The 26177-nt window shown below is 51.7% G+C and overlaps 1 protein-coding gene and 1 long non-coding RNA gene across 8 annotated transcripts in view; both read left to right on the top strand.

Annotated features, from left to right (window-relative positions):
- The first annotated feature begins 375 nt into the window (after positions 1-375).
- On the top strand, positions 376-4755 carry LOC309641179. The gene is made up of 2 exons (XR_014252547.1): positions 376-498; positions 3709-4755. It is a non-coding gene; the product is annotated as an uncharacterized lncRNA (long non-coding RNA).
- Positions 4756-15391: 10636 nt separating this feature from the next.
- The window catches only part of SHANK3 (SH3 and multiple ankyrin repeat domains 3), a 52454-nt gene continuing 41668 nt past the window's right edge, over positions 15392-26177 (top strand). For 4 of the 7 annotated variants that reach the window (XM_082420926.1, XM_082420924.1, XM_082420928.1 and 1 more), the window contains exons 1-10: positions 15392-15502; positions 16750-17409; positions 17717-17920; positions 18711-18782; positions 20877-20985; positions 21061-21212; positions 21306-21473; positions 21576-21692; positions 22076-22153; positions 23102-23168. In XM_082420926.1, the coding sequence (XP_082277052.1) occupies positions 17134-17409; positions 17717-17920; positions 18711-18782; positions 20877-20985; positions 21061-21212; positions 21306-21473; positions 21576-21692; positions 22076-22153; positions 23102-23168 (1243 nt within the window). In that variant the 5' untranslated portion in view covers positions 15392-15502; positions 16750-17133. Of the gene's footprint in view, positions 15503-15531; positions 15942-16749; positions 17410-17716; positions 17921-18710; positions 18783-19703; positions 19781-20876; positions 20986-21060; positions 21213-21305; positions 21474-21575; positions 21693-22075; positions 22154-23101; positions 23169-26177 lie in introns of those variants that run through there. The other 3 variants (XM_082420930.1, XM_082420925.1, XM_082420929.1) reach the window with 3 other exon arrangements.

The raw sequence follows: 26177 nt of genomic DNA, 5'->3' as shown, positions 1-26177 counted from the left end.
AGGTGCGGGGCGGCCGGGGAGGTGCTCGCAAGCGGGCTGCCGGCGTTCGCGCTCGGCGCGCGGTGTGTTGCTTACGGGGCCTGAACCCGGAGAGTGTGGAACGAGCGAATCGAAACAAAAACCGTGGAGCCCGCGGGCTGCTGGCTTTTCCTTCAACACTCCTTTTGGTGTTTTTCTTGAAACAGGAGATCAAAATTTCTTCCCAACCCTTTCCCCTCCGTTCATGTGTGTGTCTGTTGTGTGTCAGGGTGTGTGTGTGTGTGTGATGTGTCTGTGTGTGTGATGTGCGGTGTGCGTGGTGGGGCGTGTGTGTGCTGTGTAGAGGGGCATCTGGGGTTTGCTCTGCGTCCGCGTTACACCAATGGGAAGGGCCCATCGAAAGCGGAGATGACGGTCCTGGCTCCATCACTGCACAGCTTTGGACGAATGACTTCACCTTTTTGGTCCGCAGTTTGTTTAGCTGTTTCAAAGTAAGAGAACGCCCCAGGGGATGGTTAGGTGGGTATCTTAGTGCAGCTGAACACCCCACGTAACTCCCCCAGAGCGCCTCCCCACAGCAGCTCCCCTAGGACATTCGTCGCCTACCCCCAGCCCTCCCCAGGGCAGCTCTCAGGCTTCAGGGTCCCCCACAAGGTCGGACCTCAGGAAGAGCAGGATGCGGGCTGCTGGTTGGGGAGGGCTTCCCGTGGTTACTGACCCTGGAGCCAGTGGGAGAGTGGACAGGGCCCCTGAAAGGCCTCTGGTCACTGGGGTGGGGGCCGAGACACAGTTTCCACTGCAGCCCTGGTTGGGGAGCTGGTATTTTGCTGATGAAAGATGAAAGCTCAAGACGAAAGGCAGCGTTGGGGAGAAAATTGGAAGGGTAGCGACTCCCAGAGACACGGCTGAGCTTGCGGCTGCTGCTGGCCTCGTGGGGAACGGAAGGGGCTCCGGTGAGCCACCCCCTTGGTGTCACATTCCAGTGTGGTTTCTGGGCCGGTGCGTGGGAGCAGTATGGGGTGGGTGGCCAGGACAGAAAGTTTTTCCGTGGCCCAGAAATCTTTGAACTTGTAATTGGAACTATCACAGCTGGTTGGCGCTGTGAATCGGAGTTTAAAAGGAATCAACCAAAAGCACTTTCTTCCTTCTCTGCTGCAAGCTGGGAACTACCCCAGGCAGCGGAGGACCTGCCCTTATTCTCTGGAAGAGCCGGCCGATGGTTGTAATGTTATGCAAATGGCTGGCCCTTTCCCCTGCAGTCTCTGGAGGCTGTTCTGGTGTGTGCACACGGGACAGCAGAGCCAGCCCAGCCCTGACCTCTGGGTGGGGGGAGGGCGCATGCGCTGCCAGCTGTGTTTGTTCAAAGCCGAGCTCTGCGGGCGCCAGAGTCTTTTGGAGATGTGAGCCTTTCTTGGCTTTGCTGCGGGAGCCGGCAGGAGGGTCAGCTTGGGACAGAGCCCCGGTGCGAGGCATCCTGCCAGGCTGCGGAAGTGGCTCTGGGCATTGCTAATTTGGAACTAACACCCACAGTTAGGAGAGGGGCCCTGTGAGCGGTGCGTGCCTGCTCTTCCGGCACCTAGGGCAAGGGAGGGCCTCCCATTTCCTGGGCCTGCCTGGGGTGAGCAGGGTGGGCCAGCCGCTTCATGGAGAACACTTGGCCCACCTGAAGGGCTTCTGCAGTGGTTCTTGGGACTGGCGGATGTGGGGGACCCGGGACACCGAAGACCATCTGTGCAGGCCTCCACCTCCTGCTCTGGGTCTGCTCCGTCCACTCTGCCCTCAGCAACCATCATTCCTGTCCCCTGGATATTGGAGGAAAATGATCCTGAGTCAGGCAGGACTGAGCACAGGTTCTGGATCTGAGGGGCGAGGATGGTGTTGACTGTGCTGTGGTTGTTAAAACCAGTGCTCATGACGGCCCATGTGAATGAAGCCAAGATGCTGTAAACTCTTTGGGTTAGTACAGAAAAAGGCGTCCAAAGACAGAGAGGGATAGGAGTGTATTGTGCTTGACCTGCTCTGTCGTCCCCTAACTGTCCTCTGTGAGGGCCTGGAGGATGCGCTCATTGAGACACTGAGGTGGACCTTGGAGTAAGGAAGGGAAGCAGCAACACCCTTGCGAGGCTCTGGGGAGCTGGCCACCGTGGGACAGAAATGAGATGGGATGAAAAGGTGCTAGGGTGGCAGGGGCCACGTGGCCAGGCAGGTATTGTCACCATCGTGTCAGGCAGAATGGCGTGGCCTCAGAGATTTTTGGCTCACTGGCCAGTGGAGTTACCCTCCAGGACAAAAACAGAGGGCAGCACTAGTGGAGGCGGGGGTGGTGGTGGAAAGACCCTGGGTCTCGGGAACATGGCCCAGACTTGACTCACAATGCAGCTCCTCTTCCAATTCCTGGACATGAGTCACTCACAGACCTGGAGCCCTCTGCCAGAGGGAAAGACCTGGCAGAAACACCCTAGGCTGTACTAAGTCTTCTCCCTGGCCTCCGCTGCAGGGAGGTATGGCCTTTGGGCAGGATGGCCATGCACTAGGGGAAGGGACACCTCAGGCTCTGAGGGGTTGTTGGGCACTGGCTCTGAGCGAATGCCACTTCTTGGACATTCTGATGCCTCCACAGTCCACTGATGAGAGCTGGGCTTTGGAAGTCAGGCAAGTCATGCATTTGGGGCCACTGTCCATCCCACAATGGATACAGTGGTTACACAAATTTATTTTGTATTAATCTCCCTGGTTCTCAAGCATATTATTCAAATAGATATATTGAGCAGCTGGCCAGTGCAACACTACCTGCTGATCTAGACAAGGACTCTGAAGGTGGAAAGCTCAATGGAGTCTCCTATATCGGTTGAGGAAACACCAGCTACTTTAACAGATAAACCCCCAAATCTCAGTGACTCAATACAATAGGCATTTATTTCTTGCTCACAGAAAGTCCAGTTTGCAACATAGGCAGGAATGGGGGTAGGTGAGTCTCTGGTCCATATAGGCATTTAGGGACCCATGCTGAAGGAAGTGCTGCCATTTTTGACATGTGGATTTAAGGTCATCCTAGATGCCTACATTCAGCCAGCAGAAGAGTGAACAGAGAGCACGCAGGATAAGCAGGAGGTATTTATGGGTTAGACCTAGGAGTGGCACACATCATTTCTACCCAAACCAATTCCAGAACTCTGTGACATGGCCCTACCTAGATGTGAAAGGGGCTGGGAAATACAGATTCCGAGGTGTGGTGTGTTGGAGCCAGCAGTTGGAGTATCAGCTTTCTGACACCTCAGTTTGCTGACTGTGGCAAAAAGAACAAATCCCCAGCGGACTAGTTCTGTGGTATTGTTGGGGGAGAGTATATTTCTAGCAGCTCAGGGTAAGTGCTACTTTCAGTACTTCCAATGACTTTGTAGACACTAATTCCATGTATTAAGTACCTTTCTGCTCAAACTAGCCATACGTGGGTCTATAATCTACACCTAAACCCTAGCTTTTACAGTCAGTGAGATGAGAGGTGGAGGAACTGGGAGCCCATGGTGTGAGGGATCACTTGGAGAGACATGGAGGATGTCAGAACTTGGAGTGAGCAGACAACCTGTCATCAGGGTGCTGAAGTTCTCAGTGAATGAGAGGATGTGTTTGACCAGGAGGGACCCATTTGATCACTGCTGTATTCCTAGTGCCTTACCCTCATACTTTGTTGTGTGTGGGTATGTGTGTAGTAAACATTTTAAAATTCAGGATGTTGGACTTCCCTGGTGGCGCAGTGGTTAAGAATCCGCCTGCCAGTGCAGGGGACACAGGTTCAAGCCCTGGTCCAGGAAGATCCCACATGCCGCGGAGCAACTAAGCCCGTGCGCCACAACTACTGAGCCTGCGCTCTAGAGCCTGCAAGCCACAACTACTGAGCCCATGTGCCACAACTACTGAAGCCTGTGCTCCTAGAGCCTGTGCTCCACAACAAGAGAAGCCACCGCAATGAGAAGCCTGCACACCGCAACGAAGAGTAGCTCCCTCTCGCCGCAGCTAGAGAAGGCCTGCGTGAAGCAACAAAGACCCAATGCAGCCAAAAATAAATAAATAAATAAATAAATATATATATTTATTTAAAAAAAATAAAATAAAATGCAGGATGTCTTTCTGTTCATTTATTGATTCATTTACTATCTGACCAGCAAACAATTGTTAAACACTTCTATGTGCTGACTGCTGTGGCTGAATAAGAAAAACAGATTTCCAACAATGTAATCTAAAACCCCTCTATTGTAAAACACTTGAAAATGCTGAGTAAAATATAGTAAGTAGAAACTAAAAGCAACAGGGTAAGCAAGTGTGGTATCAGGAACATTCTCCATACCAGGAGCTTAAAGCTCTGGGTTTTAATGGATGCATAGAAGGCAAGAGAAAGGGATGTGGGCCCATGCAATATAAGAAGTTGGTATTTTGATACCCACATAAAGTCAGGATTATTAAAGACCCGTAATTTCAGTAAAAGGTTACAAGGACTAGGAAAAAAAATCTTTCCAGGAAAGAGAAATGAGAGATTTTGTGACAAACTAACCACAAGACAGAAATCAAATCTCCCTTCAGAATTCATAAGTACAGACGTTTACCTTCAAATGGGTGTGGGTTTTAAATATATACTGGATGGGTTTCTTTTTGGTCACACTGCACAGCTTGCAGGATCTTAGTTCCCCGACCAAGGATCGAAACTGCGCCCCCAGCAGTGGAAGTGTGGAGTCCTAACCACTGGACCACAAGGGAATTCCCTACCTGGGTGGTTTAGAATTGAGTTGAAGTGGTTATATGTTGGCAGCATTGAGGCACCTAGCAGGAGCAAATGCAAATCACCTCTGGAGGAGTTCAGTCCCTCCAGCTTACCACAGTTTGGATTAACCAAACATGAGATCACAATCTAAAAATCACAAAACATGTAAGGATGCTAAAAATGGCCTCAGAGATAAAAGATGCAATTGAAAACCTGAACAAGGAAAGAGAAACTGTTAGAAAGCATCAGAAAAAAAGGATAAAGGAAAAGAAAGAATCTGATAGATTTTAAAACGAACAAAATGTAACTTTAGAAATGAAAAATATAATAATTGAAATTTCAATGGGCAGGTTAATAGCAGACAAGACACAGCTGAGAATTATTGAACTAGAAGATGGTAGACTGAATACAAAATAGTTAGACTGGGAGATGAGACAATTTTATAGAAGTTACAGTGAGAAGGTCTAATATATATTAAAAATTTCAATCTTTTAAAAATTTTCACAATTTATAATTTAACAAAATATATTCACAATGTTGTAGAACCATCACCACTATTCATTTCCAGAACTTGTTCATTATCTCAAAGAGAAACTCTGTCCCCATTAACAATACTATCTATTCTCTCCTTTCCCCAGCCCCTGGTAACCTCTATTCTGCTTTCTGTCTCTATGAATTTGCCTATTCTAGGAACCTCATATCAGTAGAGTCATATAAAGTTTGTCCTTTGTGAATGGCTTATTTCCCTTCACATAATGTTTTCATACATGAGGTCTAACATATTTTTAAAAGAAGATACTGAGGAGATACAATATTAAAAAAGATAATAGCAGAGAATTTTCAGATTTGATGAAAGACATAACTCCTCAGATTCAGGAATCACAACAAATCGCAAACTGGATAACTAAAACTAAAAGAACACCTAGGCACATCATATTGAAATTGAATAATATTAAAGACAACAGGGTCTGAAAAGTAGCCAGAGAGAACAAATTACCTACGGAAAGAATAACAGTTCAAAACAGTATTTATTTTAATGGCAACAAGATGACAATAGAATAGTAAGTTTAAAATGTGGCATGTCAATAACTGCTAATCTAGAATTGTATACCCACAGTGGCAGCTTGCTAGTTGCCTATTCTGATATCCATCATGCCTTCTTCCTTATTAACAGAGCCCTGGTTTTCTAGGAGGCAGTAATGTGCTCACCTAAGAAAGAACATTTTCTAGCCTCACTTGCAGCCAGACCCAGTTCTGGCCAATAGGATGTAAGCAGTTATTGGGTAAGGTATCAAAATGTTCCTTAAGAGGGTCAGCTATCTGTTCATAATGAAAAACTCTACAGACAAGGACTAGAAGGTAATTTTCTAAATCTGATAAAGGGTATCTATAAAAAAACCTTCAGATAACATACTTAATGGTGAAATAGCAAACATTTTCTATTGATGATTGAGAGCAAAGCAAGAATGCCTGCTCTTATCACTTCTGTATGACACTGTACTGGTGGTCATTGCAACAAGGCAAGAAAAATAAATGAAAGTCATAAAGATTCAAAATAAGGAAATAGTTTGCTATTTGCTGACTATTTATGTAGAAAATCCTAAGGAATCTACAAAAATACTATAAAATGAAGTGAATTTAACAAGGTTATAAGCTACAAAATTTACATACAAAAATCAGTTGTATTTTTATATACTAGCAACAAACAATTATAGCATGAAATTTTAAAATTTCATTTGTAATAATGTGAAATAATGAAATTCTTAGGAGCAAATTTAACAAAATGTTTAAGAATGCAACCCTGAAAACTACTAAGCCTTGCTGAGATACTTGAGGAAAACAAAATAAATGGGGGACATACCATGTTCAAACATTAGAAGATTCAATGTTGTTAAGAAGTCCATTTTCTCTAAATATATTTATAGACTCAATGCAATACCCAATTAAATTCCCAGGTGGTTTTTAATTTTTGTAGAAATTGACAAGCTGATTCTAAAACTTCTAAAACATAGAAATGAAAATGACCTAGAATAGCCAACAAAATTAAAAAAGAATGAAGTCGTAGGACTTACACTCTCTGATTTCAAGACTTAGTATAGAGTTATAGAAGTTAAGATAGTGTGGTATTGGAGAAAGTATATAAATATAGATTAGGGCTTCCCTGGTGGCACAGTGGTTAAGAATCCGCCTGCCAATGCAGGGGACACGGGTTCGAGCCCTGGTCCAGGAAGATCCCACATGCTGAAGAGCAACTAAGTCCGTGCGCCGCAACTACTGAGCCTGCCCTCTAGAGCCTGTGAGCCACAAATACTGAGCCCGCGTGCCACAACTACTGAAGCCCACACTCCTAGAGCCCGTGCTCCACAACATGAGAAGCCACCACAGTGAGAAGCCCACACACCACAACCAAGAGTAGCCCCTGCTCACTGCAACTAGAGAAAGCCTGTGTGCAGCAATGAAGACCCAATGCAGCCAAAAAAATAAAAAATAAAATAAATAAATTAAAAAAAATTATAAATATATATTAAAGGAAAAGTAAAGAAAGTGCAAAGGCAATTCAGTGGGAAAGGAAAGTCTTCAAAAATGGTGTTGAGAGGTCCCTAAAATAGTGGTGGAGACAGAAAGTAGAAAAGTGGTTACAGGGGCTCGGGGAGGGGAATGGAGCATTACTACTTAATGGGCACAGAGTTTCCATATGGCATGATGAAAAAGTTCTGGACATAGCGGTGATGGTTGCCAAACAATGTAAATAAAAATATTTTAAAATAATTTAAAAATGGAATGAAACAACTGGACACCCCAAAAGGGAAAATACAAACATCAACCTTTTCTTGACACCACGAATAAAAATTACCTTGAAATTAATCATAGAACTAAATGAAAAGTTAAAACTACAACTTCTCATTGAAAACACAGGAGAAAATTTTATGATCTTGCAGGAGGCAAAGATTTCTTAGATAGGACACAGAATATAAATGATAGAAGAAAAAAGATAAGCTCACTCTATAATAATAAAAAACTTCTGTTCTTTGAGGGAAACTACTATGAAAGTGAAAGGAAGCTACAAAATTAGAGAACTTTTTATTTTTTTATTTTTTTTATTTGTTTAGAGAACTTTTGCAATACACGTATCTTACAAAAAAATTTGTTCCCACAATATATAAAGAGCTTCAAAATTTCCATTAGGTAAACTACACATTTTAAAAAAAATGGTCAGTGGACTTGAAGGGACACTTCACAAAAGACACGTGAATGGCTAATAAGCATATGAAAAGAGGCTCAATATCATTAGTCATCAGAGAAATGCAAATTTAATCACACAAGGAGATACCACTATACATCCATTAGAATGGCTAAAAATTAAAAAGACAGGAAATACCAAGTGTTAGCAAGGACGTGGAGGAGATGGGAAAAGTTGGAATGTAAAATGGTACTATCATTCTGGAAAACTGCTTGCCAGTTTCTTGAAAAGTTAGCAAAAATATTCACAGCAGTTTTATTCATAATTGTCCCAAACTAGAATCAACCCAAATATGCATATCAACGTGGTTTTTTCATAAAATGGAATACTGATCAGAACAAAAAAATGAACTGAGAGGGATTTATCCCTAGGAGGGCTTCCCTTCAAGATGGTGGGTGGGGATGTGTGAGTGCAAGGGGACTCTGGCAGAAAGTAGGCTGGGGATACCCTGTCATTCAGAAAGTTGAGAAGGAGGGGCTAGGAATTACCTTTCATAAAAAGCTAAGTCCCTCCCTCCCTGCAATAACAGCCCCACTTCTCTTCTGTCCCAGGGGTCTCTCCAGTCCCCCGCCCACTATACTCAGGGAGCAGTTCTGTGCCCTGCAGCTGGAGTCAGCTGATCCCACCCCACACCAGCACGGTCCCACTGTGCCCAGCTGGCCCCTTTCCCAGAAGTCTCAGTGACATTAGGGCTGTGCAGCCAACTCTTCAGCTTTTGTTGGCTTTTCCATCTTCTGATCCGTCCGTATCATGTCTTCACAGATTTTATTCACAATCCATGTGTCTGTCTTTTAACACTAGGATGGACATTATATTCAAAAAAATATATTGTTCCTTTTAACACTACTGTATTATACACTTAAAAATGGTTAAGATGGTAAATTTTATGTTATATATTATTTACCATAATAATTTTTTTAAAAACCTCACATAGTTCTTAAATTGTCAGTGACCTTTGGGAAGAAGAGGTAAACATGTAGGCAAAACTCACAGTCTTGAACCAAAGGGTAAGTAGAATCCTAAGTGTGAAATTAACTAGGCATATATTTCTCACTCTTAATTTCACTGTTAAAATAATATTTTAAGGCTAATGCTCTTTTTAAGAACTTACAACAAAGATCAGCCATCCCTTCTCACGGCTCTAAGTTTTGCCACTATACACGAAGAATGTGCATTAGAATGCACTCCTGTGGTTGAGATGACAGAAATCAAATCTGAGCTAGCTTTATGATTATACCAAAAATGTGTTCACTATGTACCAGGCACATGGTGAGCATGTCACATCCATGGACCTCATCTAACCTGCACAACAGCCCAGGGGGACAGGAGCCACCTTGTCAGCCCAAAGGCAGGTTTCTGGTATGTGGCCTGAATGAGGGAGGGAATGAAGTAATCCCTACCATTGTACCCAACGTACCAGAGCTCACAGGGAGACATAGGGAAGCCAGGAGGCTTTCTCAGGCCACTGGGGTATCTTGTGGCTGAGCTGGTATTCCAATCGAGGCCCTTGCCCTAAGGCCAGCCCTTCAGCCTCTCTTTTCCATGGATTTTCAACCTAGAAGGGAAAGTCCCTTCTAGGGACCCTGGGCTCTTGAAACCAAAGGCAAGAAAAGCAGATTTCAGGGACTAAGTCTGTGGGCTCAAGCTCCTTCAGAACTGTCCTCGTCTCCTGTATCTATACTCCTTGCAGGGTTGCTTTCTTCCCAAGGCTGGAATCTCGGTCACTAGCAGTTGCCGAGCTACATCTCTCCTGTGAATCCCAAGAGTAGAAAGAGGGTTTCTTCCCTTAGTTACAAGAGTAGGACTCCAGGGCAGGATTCTCATTGGTCCTGCTTGGGTCAGATGCCCACTGATGTGTTTCAAATCTTGGTTTCTCCACTGATGAGCCACATGTGATTCTGGACAAGTTAAGTTACTTCTAGTTTGCTTTGTTTCCTCATCTGTTACATGAGGACAATAATGGGCTTGCTTACTGATTTTGTGATGACTGAATGAGTTAATACGTGTCATACACTTAGGATGACATGTAGTGCTCAAAAACCTGGTGAGTAATCTATTTTCATAATTCTTATATTTCTCTTTTATTTAAGCAATTTTCATAAAGCTTTGTGGTGATCTCGCTGTGGAGAAGTCTCCCTATGAAGTTGTAACCACTGCCTGTCCCCAACAATTTTGGAGTCTGAACTGTATTACTCTTTGTAGCCCCCAGGACCACCAAGCCAAGAAATTAACATAAAACAGGTCCTGGGCTAGTCGTACTCCTCTGAGGGACACATCTAGGCTGCCCAGGATTTCCACATAAATACAGGCCCAGCTGAGTCCGTAACCCCAAGTCACAACACTGTCACAGAAAGAACCTACAGTCCCCCTACAGTGAGTGAGTCGGTGGACACCGCAAACAGGATTAGACCACCAAAAATTTCACATAAGGGAACTACTGACTAGAATTTTAAAATAAATGTTTTTAAAATAATTAAAGACAAAAGAAATCTAAAAATTGCATTAAACAAAAAAGAAAAAACCACTATAAAGAAAGAGCAAGGAGATTTGATAATGTACCAAACAGGGCTTACAGAAATAAAACCTATGGTCATTGAAATTTAAAATTCTATGGGAAAAAAACCAACAACAACCCTATGGATGGGATTAACAGCAGATTAAAATCAAACAGAATCAGTGAGATGGAAGTCAGAATTGGGAAAATTACCCAGAATACAGCACACAGAGAGAAAAGTCTTCCAAGTATTGAGAAAAAAATACTTTGTCAATTTAGAATTCTACACTGGCTAAATTATCACTCAAAATGAGGGTGAAATAAGACATTTCAAAGACTGAAATTTGTCACTACTTTCAGGAAGAAGAAAATTCAAGCCAGAAGGAAAGTGAGTAAAGAGCGGGTTGACATGTGACTCCTCAAGCAGCCTCACTGGAGGGAGGACGATGTGGACAAAGACCTGCAGCTAAAGCATCTTCAACTCCCACTAGTGCACGAGGCGGGTGGAGACAGTAATTAACCTCAGGCTTTGTTAATCCCACATGCTGAAAATGTAAGTGTGTTTATGAAAATGATAGAAAGAGAATGCTGGGCCCCCCTTCTGAGGCGGCAGCGTGGGTGCCACCCGCTGGGGCTCCGCTCCCCCTGCGCGAGCCCACGCGTCCTTCCCGGCGAGGTCCCTCCGCGGCACGGCCAGGCCCAGTGGCACGGATGTTTCCTTGCAGGCGATTTTGACAGCAATCATCATACCAAGCTATTATGAAGTGTGATGTCAGTCTGGAGGACGGATAATATATAAGCCAGTTCTTGACACGCTATCTTACAAGGAAACATGTGAGACCATCCGTCCACTTCACTTTGCCATTGAACATGAGCCCTATAGGCATATAATACATAATTGTTGAAATGTAACTAAAATGTGGAAAATATATCTTCTTCTGGCTCAAGGAATATTATTATAAAAGAGTTAAAAACTGTGGCCTTTCATTTATACAAACGGAAAATTGTATTGACTTCTCTCAAGTAGTAAGGTAAGGGAAGAAAAATTAGAAATCGGAAAGTTTTCTCCAGCCTATGCCCTAGTCACAGTACCATATATTTTTCTCCTTAAGACTTTCAAAGCAAAGTTTAAAGGACCTGCATGATTGAATGGGTTTATGATGTCCTTTTAATAATTTTAGAATATAAAGTTTTCCTTAAAAGGTAAAAAAAAAAAAAAAGAGACTGCTGGACTTCCAAAACAATGGGAGTTGAGGGAAAAAGGAATAAAGATAATGTGATCAATCAAACGGAGGGCCCAAAGGGAGAAAAAAGCAGCACAGAGGAAAAACAAAAACAAAAAACCAACCGACAACACAAAATAAGATGGTAAAAATCAGTGAAAACATATCAGTAATCAATAATCACAATAAAACACCATCAAAAGTTGAAAATTGTAAGATTGGTTTTCACAAAAATCTGGCCACACATACTATTTACCACAAGCACACCTAGGAATGTAAGATGTAGAAAGGATAAAAGGAAAATGAGGGGAAAAGACATACGAGGTCAATACTCACAGAGAAGTGCTGTGCCTAGGCTAATTATGGAAAAAAAATAAAATTAAGGCAAAAAGCATAGGGATAAAGAAGGGTACCATATAATAATGAAAGGAATAATTTATCAGGAAGCTATAATACTCCTAAACCTGTTAGCATTAAAAACAAAGTCTGGGGCTTCCCTGGTGGCGCAGTGGTTGAGAATCTGCCTGCCAATGCAGGGGACACAGGTTCGAGCCCTGGTCTGGGAAGATCCCACATGCCGCGGAGCAACTGGGCCCGTGAGCCACAACTACTGAGCCTGAGCGTCTGGAGCCTCTGCTCCGCAACAAGAGAGGCCGCGATAGTGAGAGGCCCGCGCACCGCGATGAAGAGTGGCCCCCACTCGCCGCAACTGGAGAAAGCCCTCACACAGAAACGAAGACCCAACACAGCCAAAAATAAACATAATAAATAAATAATAAATAAAAATTAAAAAAAAAAAAACAAAGTCTGGAAAGACATATAAATCCCAAATTGGCAAAATTTCATGGTGAGACTGCTAAAGTGGGATTTTATCCCACTTCTTTTTTTAAAATTAATTAATTAATTAATTAATTTTTGGCTGCATTGGGTCTTCGTGGCTGCACGTGGGCTTTCTTTTTTTAGTCGCGGTGAGCGGGGGCTACTCTTCATTGCCACGCGCGGGCCTCTCACTGCGGTGGCCTCTCTCGTCACGGAGTACCGGCTCTATAGCGCAGGCTCAGTAGTTGTGGTGCATGGACCTAGCTGCTCTGCGGCATGTGGGATCTTCCTGAACCAGGGCTCGAACCCGTGTCCCCTGCATTGGCAGGCGGATTCCTAACCACTGCGCCACCAGGGAAGCCCATCCGACTTCTTTTAGTAACTTATAAATCAAGCAAACGGAACATTAGAAAGGACATAGGATATTTGAATAATACAATTAACAATCTTGATATAATGGAGATATATATATATATGTGTATATATATATATATATATATATACACATATATATATATCTGCATTATGCAGATCACCTTCTGACCACAACACAATAAAAAACGAAATCAGTAGCTAAGGGTTAGTCCTCCCTCCAAAGAAAACCTAGTATACATTTGAAAATTTAAGTAAGCATATTTTTCAGCAATTCCTAAAGCAAACAATACAATTGATATTAGAAAATCAACAAGATGAAATTAAAAATACTACTTTTCAAGACTTACTGGACATAACTAAAGTCACACTTGGAAATTTATAACCTTAAATACTCATTGTCAGAGAAGAGAAAGACTAAAAATTGAGTTGAGTACCCAGCTGAAGAAATAAGAAAAAGAATCTTAACAACAACCAAAACAGTAGAAAGAAACAAACAAAATAGAAATAGAGATGATTAACAGAATGAAAAGTTGATTCTTTAGAAATAGATTTGTATTCCTAGAGAGATAAAACTTAACAAATCAGACTCAGGATGAAACAGAATCTAAATATACTGATAGATGTTAAATAACTAGAAGCAAAACAACAACAACAACAGCAACAACAGACAAACAAACAAAACCCCAAAACCCTACCCACAAAAATTACACCAGATCCGGACAGTCAACTGAACAATCAGGTCTTCTGCCCCTACAATCTGCTCTGGAGGTTGGAGAGGGTCTGCTCTGAAGAAAGTTGGGCGTGAACAGTCTGTAGATGAAGGTTCAGCAAATACACGCTGAGCATCGACTGAGCACCAGGGCCTTGGACACAGCAGTGAACCAAACAGGCAAAGCTCCCTCTCCACAGGGAGCCTACATTCTGGGGGGAAAGACAGATCCTAAACAGTGAGCAACAAGTAAGTGAATTACAGGGCAGGTAGACACTAGGGTGCTGCCGAGGAAAGATCAGAGTGGAGGGCAGAGGAAGAGTATAGACTGCGAGAGAAGACCAAGGGCAGCTAGGGGAGCACCTGACAGCAGGACACTCATCTGCCCCACACCCCCAGTTGTCAAGGAAACCAGGGGGTGAGGGGAGATAGGAGAGAAAGCAGGCCTGTGGGGTTTTCAGCAAGAGGCGGATTGTGGGGCCAGGCCACTGTAGGCCGAGGGGTGAGAGGGAGGGAAGGGTTAGGGTTTGGGTGAGGAGGTGGCCCCAGGAATGTAAAAGGAGGGAGGGATGGCATGGTGAGGGAGGGGGACACAAACGGGCTCACCAGGAAGGGCCAGGAGTTGGGGGTGGACCACCCACGCTGGGGGGGGGTGGGCTTAAGACTTTGAGGGTGTGGGGCACCAAGGGTGTCAGATGGCCTATGCAGTGGCCGGTGTGCAGGGGTTCACCCACGGATGGGTTTAACCCTGTGCCAGGCACTGTTCTGGACGCTTTGCCCACATGAGCTCCCAAAGGCCCTGGGCGTCTGAACGTGTGTGGTGGGAAGAAGTGGGGATGGGAGAACCATGGGTCATTCTGGAATCTTAGCCCTGATGGAAGGAGTGGAGATGCAGAAGGGCCATGGAGTCTGGGGAATCCTCACCTTCAAGGACAGAGACAGGAGAGCAGAGGGGTGAGTCCGGGAGGTGGTGAGGAGCCTGGGGGTCTTTTATTCTCAACAAAACAGCTTGTCCCGGGGCTTCCTCCTCTGTAAACCCACCATGCTGCAGGGACAGGAGGACATTGTGCGGGTAAGGTGCTTCTGGGTGTTGGAATTTTTGCCGTTTGCCAGGGTGGTGGTGGGTCCAGAGGAGTGGTGCCGGTTTGGCATTCGTTCATTATGTACCCATCCTTTGCAGCGGGTGCTCTGTGGGAACAGCCCTGGCATTGCAGGCCCGACTGAGCCTGGAGACCAGGAATGTGGCCATCAGCAAGGCTGTGAGGTTTTCTCCTGAAAGCTCGGCATTCACGGTGCTGGACTCACCGAGGACAGTGGGTTGCTGGGGAGGCCGAGGGGGCCTCCGTGAGGTCCAGGCGGGGTGGCCAGGCGGGCGCCTGGCTCTCCAGGTCAGGGGCAGGTTTGCGGGGAGAGCTCGGAGGCCGGGGGCCGCTCTGCGGCTGGGTGTGCGCCTCCTCCTTCAGTCCCATGGCGAATCGGGGACTCCGGTGAGCACGGCCCGGCCTTTCAGCCGCCACAGCGGGAGGGATGAGGGACACGGAGGGGGGGGTGGGGGCAGCTCTGGGTGACTCAGGGAGGGGAGAACAGGGGCAGGAAGGCAGTGGAGACAGGAGGGGGGCCGGGAAGCACTAGTTTCCTCTCTCCAGGGCTGGGCCACGTGCTTCCCAAGGTGCTTCCTGCAGATAAGTGGGCTTCCGACAGCCCCTTCCTGCTCCCCCCTTCCCCTACCCCTCCCATCCTGCTCCAGCCCCTGGGGACCCTCAGCCCCCCCACTCAGGCCAGGCCAGTGGCCTTGGGAAGAGCCTGGACATCCTGGGGCCGCATTTCTAGGCAGGCAGGGTCCGCCCAGGCTCGGGAAGAAAGCGGGCCCAGACCACAGACAGCGCTGGAGACTCGGCTCTGCGGGGTCAGTGAAATCCTGGGAGGCAGAGATTTTTTCTGAAGGGGGGCCGGCTGGGCAGGGAGAGAGCCCGGTTTCCCTCAGGGGTCAGGGCTGGTCCTGGGGAAGAGGGCCGCGCTCTGGGGTGAACAGAGGCTGTTCTGGGGGAAGGAGGGGTGGGTATTGCGGGGCTCTGTGGGCAGGAGGCTGTCCTTGGAGGGGGTGTCAAGCGCTGGTCCGTGTGGGGTAAGGCTGCTTCCAGGTTGTCATGGGGAGGGGTAGGGAGGCTTTCTGTGTGTGTGTGTGTGGGGTGGAGGTTCATTCAAGTTTATTCCCGGGAGGCTCAGGGGACCCAGGGCTGCTCTTGGAGAAGGTAGGTGAGGCTGGGCTGTCTTCTGCCAGGGGCCGGAAGGTGTCCTCATGCTGGGGTGTTCTGTGAAGGTCGGCCAGGGTGTCTCGTGCGAGGGTGAGCGGCTGCGGGGGTCAGGGCCTGTTTCTGGGGAGGAGTCAGGCATGTTGGGGGAGTTCTGTGGGAGTCAGAAGCTGTTTCTCGGGAAATCAGGGCTATTTTGACGTTAAGGGGCCGCTCTTCGCTTTTAGGGACCTTGGGGGCACAGGGTTTCCCAGCACTGGGGTAGTTCTGTGAGGCTGATGAGTGTTGGGGGGACCTGGCCAGCTCCAGTGGGGCGGTGGCGCCTGAGCTAGTTTCTTTACTGCGCTCCCCTCTCCTCCGCCTACTCATCACCCCCTCCCGCGTTGCCACGACAACGCGTGAAACTAAAATTCACTTCCCGGTTGCAGGTGGAGGCTAGTGGCGCCCCCTCCCCTAAGCCCTTCCTCTCAGGTCGCGCCCCCATCTTGTCGTCGCTAAGGTGACTGGGAGGGCGTGACAGGCGTTGGAGCTAGGCGGACTAGGGGACCTGAGGAGGGGGGCAGAAGAGGCGGGCCTCAGAGTCCGGAGTGAACTCCTCAGCCTCGGCCAGGGGTGGGGGAGCCGGGAGCCGCGTGGCACACTGTTCGGCGTGGTCCTAAGGGTTAAGTTGTAAGGTTAATTGGTTCTGGCTGTGGGAGAAGCCCCGGCCCCTCCAGGGCTCCGAGGTCCCCACCGTCCCACCCCAGGACTGGGGCAGTGTTGGTCCCTGTCATCTCCTCCGGGGCTTGAGTGGGGTGGGGAGGGGAGGTCGGTAGGGTGGTAGAGAAGCTGCCACCCCCGGAAATTAATTTTCCTGTTTTTCTCTCCCCTTCCTGCCCTGCCTCTGGTCCCTGTGCCCAAGGCGGCCCCCACGCCAGGTCCAAGACCCCCTCCTCGCCGCATCTTCCCCTGTGGGCCACAGATGCTCTTCCGCAGCCGAACGGCGGCGCGGCCCTTGCTGCTCAGCCACTCTCCCCACACTGAGGCCTAGGACTCCCCACACCCCCGGCGCAGCCCCTAGGCCCCCGCCTTGCTGCGCGGCCCTCGCCCTTCGCACCAACCCCACCCCTCACCCCTCACCCCGGGACCCCGCAAAGTCCCCCTCGCCCTCGGCTGGCTCTGAGCCCTCCCGGCCCCCGCCTCCGGCGCAGCCCCCTTGCCACCCCCGCTTCCCTCGCCGCTCAGGCCCCCTCCCCCCGCCGCCCCCGCCCCCGGGGAAGGCAGGCGCCGAGCGGAGCCGGGGCCGATGCAGCTGAGCCGCGCCGCCGCCGCCGCCGCCGCCGCCCCTGCGGAGCCCTCGGCGCCGCTGTCCCCCGTGCCGGCCCCGGCCCCCCCCGGCCCCCTCCCGCGCAGCGCGGCCGACGGGGCTCCGGTGGGGGGGCAGGGGGGGCCGGGGCGCCGCGAGGAGCCCCGGGGCGCCCAGCTCCCGGCCGCGAGCGGCCACGGCCGGGGCGCGGGGATGGACGGCCCCGGGGCCAGCGCCGTGATCGTGCGCGTCGGCATCCCGGACCTTCAGCAGACGGTGAGCCTCGCCGTCCGGATCCCGGCTGCACCCCCGCCCTCCTCTCCCAGCCCCCCACCCGCGCGCTCGGAGCCCGGCGCGGGAGACCCCAGGCCCGCGGCTACTCACCCCTCCCCCGCCACCTCCGCCGGGACCCTCCCCACCTCCAGGGCGGGGGCGGGGCCCGGGGAAGCACCGCCCTCGGGGCGAGGCCTAGCCGGCGGGGCGCGGAGGCTCGGGGTCCGCGGCCTGGGCGCGCGGGGCCCGGGGGCTCAGTACTCAGCGCCGCGCGGGGCCGATCCGCGCTCACGCTCCCGCTCCGCCGCAGAAGTGCCTGCGCCTGGACCCGGCCGCGCCGGTGTGGGCAGCCAAGCAGCGCGTGCTCTGCGCCCTCAACCACAGCCTCCAGGACGCGCTCAACTACGGGCTCTTTCAGCCGCCCTCCCGGGGCCGCGCGGGCAAGTTCCTGGACGAGGAGCGGCTCCTGCAGGAATACCCGCCCAACCTGGACACGCCCCTGCCCTACCTGGAGGTGAGCGGCGGCCGGGGGCGCGGCAGGGGGCGGGCTGAGAGCTCCGAGCTCCGGGACGGGAGCGTCTGAGGGCGCGGCAGCGAGGGGCACGGACGCGGGGAGTTAGTGTGGAAGCGGCGGGCGGGGGGGTTGAGTTGTGTGTCTGGCGCGTGAGGTGTGAGCCGCGGCACGTGCGATGGGGTGTGAGCAGGAGTGAGTGGCCGGAGCGCTGTGTGGAGTAAGCCAGCCGTGGTCTCTGTGCACGTCGGTGTCAGCGTCTCCCCCTCCCCGCCCGTGAAGTTGTCCGAAGGGCGACCTAAGCTTCCTCGGTTGCGCACCCGTCCACGGTGTAAAGGCTGTTGAGCGCCCTGTGAGCAAGGGGACCCAGACCCACGGTTTGGAGGTGGGGGTGGCAAGTGCAATGAGCACTGAAGCAAGAATTACGGTGGCTGAGCTCAGAGCCGGCTTGGCCTCCGTGGTGGCCCAGGCAAGTAGGGACAATTCTTCCCAGAGACGGGATGTCTCGGAAGGTCAGCCTGGAACCTGGTCTTGGAAGAGGCCTGAGGTTTCCAGGGAATCCCGGGGATGGGAATGAGACAGAAAGGGCACTGCAGGCGGGCAGCTGGGCCTACATGGCGCCTGACCTCTGTCTTGGTGGCGTCCATGGTAGTGTGCATGGCTTTGTGTGACGGGGGCGGCGAGCAGTGTGGGGCCCTAGCCGCACGGAAGTGGGCAGGACTCGGTTCTGCGCATACTTTCACTCACTCAGCCCAGGTGGATGCCTTTTTCTGCCTTGTCTTTACCTGAGCAGTTTCGATACAAGCGGCGAGTATATGCCCAGAACCTCATTGACGATAAGCAGTTTGCAAAGCTTCACACAAAGGTAAGGAGGCAGCCACGGGGAGTGGACTCCAAGGTCACCTTCTACACCCCCTCCGGCCGCCCCCCCCCCATGACCAGTGTTCACCCACCCCAACCTTAACTGGGTTTTGTGGCGTCAAAAATGTTGTTTAAAAATTCCCTTCTTGGGGCCCTCCCCCTGTTCCCAGAACCCCCCCACCCGATCTTGGTTGGGGCTGACCAGTCAGTCCTGCCCGCCTTGGCTCAGTCTGCTTTCTCTTGTTGTCAGGGGCCCAGAGTGGGTGTTGGGGACGGCTAGAGGACTGGGTGCAGACTCCGGGCACCATGGCTTTGGGGTGGTCGGTCTGGTGATGGGTTCTAGTCAGATCAGACTCTGGCTGACCCCTCTGGTGGGCCCCTGGCTAAGGGGTGGAGTGCGATAGGGCACGGTGTCTTTGTGGGGGAGAAGTGAGCAGGCACCAGATGTGGTTGTTGCGGGGAGCTGGGTAGCGGTGGGGAGAACAGGGAGCCCAGCACTTAGTGGTCATCCAGTGCTGGGCACTTTAGGCATCTCATTAATTTTTTCTGTGAGGGACTATTATTATCCCATTTCACAGATGAAGATACTGAGTCCCAGGGAAGTTAAGTGACTTACTTACAGCTCTGCATCCAATGATACTGGGGCTGAACCCAGATCTGTCTGACTCTGGGGCCCTCTCCCTAGGCATACTTGTGGAGTCTTTACTCGTTGGTACTGTTGCTAGGAGGGTCTGACCCCAAGTGCTCTTTGGGGGGCACCTCCCTGTCTTCTCTGAATGTAGGAGGGGCAGGGTGGGTGCCGCGGCCCTTCCCACAGGCAGACTCCCTGAGCTCCCACCCCAGGCTCCCCTGGGCCAATGGACATTTGCTTGCTGGACACTTCATTGACAGTCTCTGGAGCCTAAGAGAGGGATCTGAATATTCACCCCTGTGGCCCAGTGACCGCGCTGTGATCCTGGAGCCTCCGTGCCAGACTTCTCTGCTACCCCGGGGCATGTGGTGGTCAGTAGCCATGACTCTGTGGCTGGGCAGAGACTCCCTCACTGGCCCCGCTGTGACCTGTCACCCTGGCTTCCTCCTGTAGTTGCCCCTCCTCCAGAACTGTCCCCAGTGACCCACAGGACACCAGTGACTCCTGACCTTCAGTGAGTCCCACTCGTTTTTAGGATGAGTTTCAACTCCTTGCCACAGTCCCGTGTTTCTGCCTGCCTGGGCTCCAGCTGGCCCCCACCATCACACCACCCCCCTCCCTCCCTGCCGGCTGCAGCTGAGGTCTTTCCTCTCAGCCACAGGCATCGTTCCTCCTGTCTCATTGCCTGACCCCCCGAGGATGCTGCCTCCTATGGAGCTGTCCCTGTGGCACCCTGTCTTACTTCTGATGCACTTTGTTTCTAGAGGGCCTGGGGCCTCTGGCCAGGGCACCTTGCCTTGTGCACGTGGCATTGTAGCACCAGCAGGAGCTCAGTGAGGCTTTGCTGAGTAAATTAGCGCACGACTGGGGGTATGAATGAAAGGCAGTCAAGGTCACGTGACAGGAGGCGACACCTGGTGATGGGGGAGGGCCCCGGAGTTGGGAGTCTGCCATGGGGTGAGCTTGTGAAGAGAACGGGCTGGATAAGGAACAGGCTACCTTGGGAGTGATGGGGATGTGGGCTGCCCTGGGCTGGCTCCTGCCCATGTGGCCTCGGGCTCTTCCAGGCTGGACAGGTTGGGGCCCCCGGGCCAGGGAGAGAAGCCAGGGCAGGGGCTGAGCTTGGGGTAGGGAACTCACTCAGGCGGCGTGAGTGAGGGCAGCCTGGCCTTGTCGAGGGGCTGGCTGGGCTCAGGCTGACAGCTGTGTTGGGCTTGGGATGCAGGGAAGGACTTGGAGCAGCACGTGGGTCCAGCTGAGCTGGGATCGGGGCCACAGCGGGAGTGCAGGGCTTAGGGTGACGCGAGAGGAGTGACAAGGTCATGATGTAGGCTGATAGGTCAGACTGAGGGCGGGGTGGGGTGGCAGATGCCCCACAGGTAACCTGAGGCTCCCTGGTGGAAGGTGGGTGATGGTCAGATGATGGTGGCCGTGCTGTGGGCTGATCAGGATGGCTGGGTGTTCCAGGCGAACCTGAAGAAGTTTATGGAATACGTCCAGCTGCACAACACGGAAAAGGTGGCACGCCTGCTGGACAAGGGGCTGGACCCCAATTTCCACGATCCTGACTCAGGAGGTGAGAAGCAGAGCAGGAAGGGGCATGGCCTTGGAATGGCCAGGACTATAGCCTTCTTCTATCCCTTGAACCCAGAGTGTCCTCTGAGCCTTGCGGCCCAGCTAGACGATGCCACGGACCTGCTGAAGGTGCTGAGGAACGGCGGCGCTCACCTGGACTTCCGCACCCGCGACGGGCTCACCGCCGTGCACTGTGCCGCGCGCCAGCGGAATGCGGCGGCCTTGACGGTCAGTGCGGGCACAGCCCTGGCCTGGAGGGGCACGCGGCCCGGTAGTGGGAGGAGGCTGGCCTGGCGTGAACACTGAGGTTCTCGCTCTCAGACCCTGCTGGACCTGGGCGCTTCCCCCGACTACAAGGACAGCCGCGGCCTGACGCCCTTGTACCACAGCGCCCTGGGCGGGGGGGACGCGCTCTGCTGTGAGCTGCTCCTGCACGACCACGCTCAGCTGGGGACCAGCGACGAGAACGGCTGGCAGGAGGTCCACCAGGTGGGCGGGGAGCGTGAAGGCGGGGGCGTCCCCGGCTCCGCCTCTGGGGTTTGGGGCGTGGGCTCCGTCCAGGGGCCCAGCAGCACCTCTTCCCTCCCCAAGGCCTGCCGCTTTGGGCACGTGCAGCACCTGGAGCACCTGCTGTTCTACGGAGCCAACATGGGGGCCCAGAACGCCTCGGGGAACACAGCCCTGCACATCTGCGCCCTCTACAACCAGGTGTGCCTGCGCCTGTGCACACGTGTGTGTACACACAGGTGATGCTGTACAGTGACTACCTGTGTGTGCACGTCTGACCCGGTGTGTCGCGCCACAAGTGCGTCTTCTGCCTCCTGCAGTGAGCTGTGGCCTTGCAGGCCTACGTGTGTGTATCAGTTCCCTGCACACACGTGTCACACGTGTGTGTTTTGCACAACCAGGTGTGAATTGTGTACATCTGGGCCCTCTGGGCCAGGTGGGACCTGCACGTGTACACCTGACCTGCTTGTCCCTGTGCTACAAATGTGTGCGCTGAACATGTAGGCGTGGGTGTGTGTGCCCTGCACTCCTGTGTGCGCATGTGCTGTCGCCCAGTTGCAACCCCTACTCCGACCCTCCCACAGGAGAGCTGTGCCCGCGTCCTGCTTTTCCGTGGAGCCAATAAGGATGTCCGCAATTATAACAGCCAGACAGCCTTCCAGGTACACCAGTGCCTACAGGAGCACGAGGCTGCCCCAGGGCGTGTTTGTCTGTCTATATGTGGCTTGGTCTCTCTAGACCTTGCTTTTTTGCCCTGTAGAGTAATAAGGGAGCTCTGACCCCAGGATCGCCCCAGGGTGGGGCGGAGGAAGGGGGTGAGCCAGTGCAGTGCCCAGCTCGTGGTGGGGGTGTTCGTTTAGGGTGGTTCCCTTGGTCCCCCTTCCAGGGAAAAGAGAAGAGGGTTAGAGGGCTCTGGGGCCAAGGGAGAACAGGTGCGGGCCTGACCTACCAGAGACAGGTGGGGTGCAGAGGCCAAACCAGGGGCGAGAGGGGTGGTCCCAGATCCCGACTGAACTCAGGTCATATTTCTGGGCCTTTTCTCTGGCCAGGTTTGGTTCTTAGCACCAGGATGACCAGATGGATGGGTCTCTGTGTGGCCTGGAGTTGGTGGGGGGAGTCGGGGACCACGTCATGGGGACTTTGGACACGGAGGGAGCTGGGACTCCACTCTCAGTGGGAGCAAGGGCCTTCATAGGAGACGTGGGAAGAACAGGTCTGGCCACTGACCGTCCAGTCAAGGGGGCAGAGGCAGCAGTGGAGGGCTTTCCGGATGATGAGATGCAGGGGTGAGGGCACGGAGGAGAGAGGGTGACAGGAGTAAGGTAGTGGTGGGCCATGTCTGAGACAGAAAAGATGGTGTGTGGAGGGGCCGTTAAGGGAACAGGCAGAGTGGCCAGCGTGTCCCAGCTTTAGCTCCGAGAGTCTCGTGTCCCAGGAGACCCCTCAGTCCCGTGCAGACTGGGGTGGTGAGTTTAGGCAGGGGACAGGGTCCGAACCTGGGGCCCCCAACTGAGGAAGACCCCACACAGGGGTTGAGAAGGAGCCACCAGGGCCGAGGGGAGGCGAGTTTGGTGCTGCTGAGCCTTCCTCCTGCCCCTCCCCCCCCTCAGGTGGCCATCATAGCAGGGAACTTTGAGCTTGCGGAGGTCATCAAGACTCACAAAGATTCGGATGTTGGTGAGTTCTGCCCACCCAGGTCCCTGCTGAATGTGGGTTTGTGGGGGTCGTCGGGGCCCAGCAGTGCAAGGGTCAGTGGGGATGTTACAAGGAAGCCCCCATACCCTGAGCCTTTTCCTCCAGTTCTCCCAGTACAACTGAGGTGGTCCATTAGTGGCCCTTGCAGGTATGGGGAATGTGCTGAGGGAAGGGCCTGTGTAGGGTGGACAAAGGGTCAGGGTCAAGGTCATGGTTAGGTGAGGGCTGTGGATTGGGGTTAGAGTCAGGTCAGGGTCAAGGGTATGGTTATAATGGCTAGGGCTGTGGGTTGGCGCCAGTGCTGGGTTTAGAGATCAACTTAGGTTGAAAGCAGGGTTGAAGTTAGGGTCAAGGTTTGTTTTCCTGTTAGGTCGTGTGAAGGGCCAGCAGGGGACATGTGGCAGTGGACCCTCAGTGTTTCACTTCATCCTGGCACATAAAGCGGTTCACGTGGCCCATAGCAAGCCTCGACCGTTGTATGCACACGGTGGGGATGCACATGGGAAAGGGTGGCAGCGGTCTCGGGGCAAAAGGGGCTCAGCCTTCGGCAGCCAGTGCTTCAGGGGGAGCCCCGGACGTGCCCCAGAGGGAGAACCAGGGGGTGCCCTGTAGTCTGAACCTCAGGGCAGGCGGGCTCACGTCGGGCCTGGGTCGGGGGGCACCCACTCCTATATCAGTCCTCCAAATCCTGCCGCCCCTCCCTGTGTGGGGTGGCTGGGGGGTGGGCCTCTCTTCCTGGAAAGCATATTTTCTGGCCAGAGGCTGCCCCCTCCAGCCAGCTAGCCATAGAGGGACTTCCTGCTCAGCTCCCTCTGTCCTTGATGGACAAGGCTTTTCTGCCCACGGCTCTCTTTGGAACACAGACTCCCAGGCTCCCCTTTCTGCTGGGACTGCGATATCCCGATTTTTATAAAATTTAAAGTGACAGTGGACAGCAGAGGGCTAGAGCTGGTCTCAGGTTTTGAGTCCTTGTTGGTTCTAATGTGAGGTTGTGGTCAGGCAGGGGTTAAGACTAAGGCCAAGTTCATGTTTAAGAAGTCTTCCTATATAGAGTCTCTCCTGAACAGTCCTCCCCACAGTGAGGCTTGGTTAGGAGCCCCTTGTTCCCCAAGCAGGGTCAGCGGACCGTGAGAGTGGGTAGGCTGCAGAATCAGTAGGTGTGAGTCGAGCTCGTAACTGAGCTAATGAAGTGGTGTAGGCTTGGGGCCCAGGTTCTGCTTGGGAGAGAACTGTGATGAAGTTTGAGGTGTGAATTAGGGGTGAGAGAGCAAGGGCTCCAGTTAGGGTCTGGTAGGGGCTGCTGAGTGTTTGGAGGTGGTTGTTAGCCTGGGAGAAGCCTGGTTTGCGGATGTGGGTTCCCTCTTCTGCTTGTGAGGTCACCTTGGGAAAGCTGCTTGGGACCTCTGTGCCTCAGTTCCTTTCAGTAAAATACGGTTATTTGCAACGCCTTCCCCCTCTGACCTCATGTGGGATTCGATACCGTGGGTCTGGACTCTGGCAGGTGGCCTTGAGGGTGGGGGCCAGGCCACGGTGCAGGCTGAGAGTCAGGCAGGCCTCAGCTGCCCCTCTTCTTTGGACAGACATGCTAGGGCTCCTGGGGTCACCATTATCTCAGCTTCCTGTCTGCCTGATCCAGAGTGAGCTCACCTGGCTGGGGTTAGGCATTTGTCGCTGAGCTGGGAGGTCCATATCAGTTAGTCCCATTGTGGGCATCAGCTCTGCTGGCCATGTACCCTTACCTGCTCAGGTGTCACACATACACTCAGAAGACACAGCCAGATGTTCATGAGTATTTATGATAAACCCTGTTTTTTTAATTCACTCTTTTAACAACCCCCCAATGAGTGATTGTTGTTAGCCCATTTTTACAGAGGAGGAAAGTGAGGCACAGAAGGGTTACTGGCAAAGCCTGTCTTCAGTCCTGAGCAATCCAGGGATCCATCCTTGTTACCCCACTCCCTCTGCACACCCTCCCTCCATGAGTCAGTTGTCATGTCCCACCCCAGCTTGGGGACCCGGGTGGGACCTGCACACAGAGGAGGAGCAGCAGGGAGGCTTTGCCCAGTCATCCTTCCTTTTCCTCAGGCACGAAGCCCACCTGGAGGGATCTGGTAGGCTGAGACCTGTCACCCTTCCGGGGACAGGTCACCTGGAAGCCTCTTGGCAGCCTCACCTTCCCCCTCTAGACTGACCAGCTGGAAGCAGGGGTCCTACCTGGGACCAGCCACCTCTGCTTCCTCACCTGTTGCCTTGGGCTACCTCTGGGTCCACAGGCTCTCCCGCCCTCTCTTGTGTGTACACTTTCAAGTACACGGCTCACTGACTTGCTATCCCAGAGTGCTTTTGAAGAGTGCCCTAGGGAAGTGCTTCTCACTTTGCAATGTACATTTGAGTCACCCAGGGATCTAGTTAAATGTAGATTCTGACTCAGAGGGTCTGGGTGGAGCCTGAGATTCTGCATTTCTAAAAGCTGGAGGTGAGGTCCAAGGCCCACACCTTGCAAAACAGGAGTCTAGAATAGGGCTTGGCAAACAATGCCCCCAGGCCAAATCCAGCCCACCGTCTGTTGTTGTTGTTTTTTAATCGAGGCTTTAAAATTGAGGATTTAAATTCAGTTAAAATCAGATTCTCGTAATGTAAAATTAACTATTTTAAATTGAATAATTCAGTGGTATTTAGTACATTCACAACCAACTCTATTGAATTCCAAAACATTTTCATCCTCCCAAATGGAAACAACATATATATTAAGCAACTATTCCACATTCCCCTCTCCCTCAACCCCTGTCAACTATTAACATACTTTCTGTCTGTATAGATTTACCTATTCTGGATATTTCATTTAAGTGGAATGACCCTTAGTATTTGGCTTCCTTGTTTTCAAGCTTTATCCATATTGTAGGATGTATCACTACTTCATTCATTTTTATGGCTGAATAATATTCCATTGTTTGTATATGTGACATTTTGTTTATCCATTCATCCTTTGAT

The sequence above is a fragment of the Balaenoptera physalus genome, assembly GCF_965194825.1.
Source record: "Balaenoptera physalus genome assembly, chromosome: 13".
NCBI classification, from domain to species: Eukaryota; Metazoa; Chordata; class Mammalia; order Artiodactyla; family Balaenopteridae; genus Balaenoptera; species Balaenoptera physalus.
This window is presented reverse-complemented; position numbering and strand designations above follow the sequence as displayed.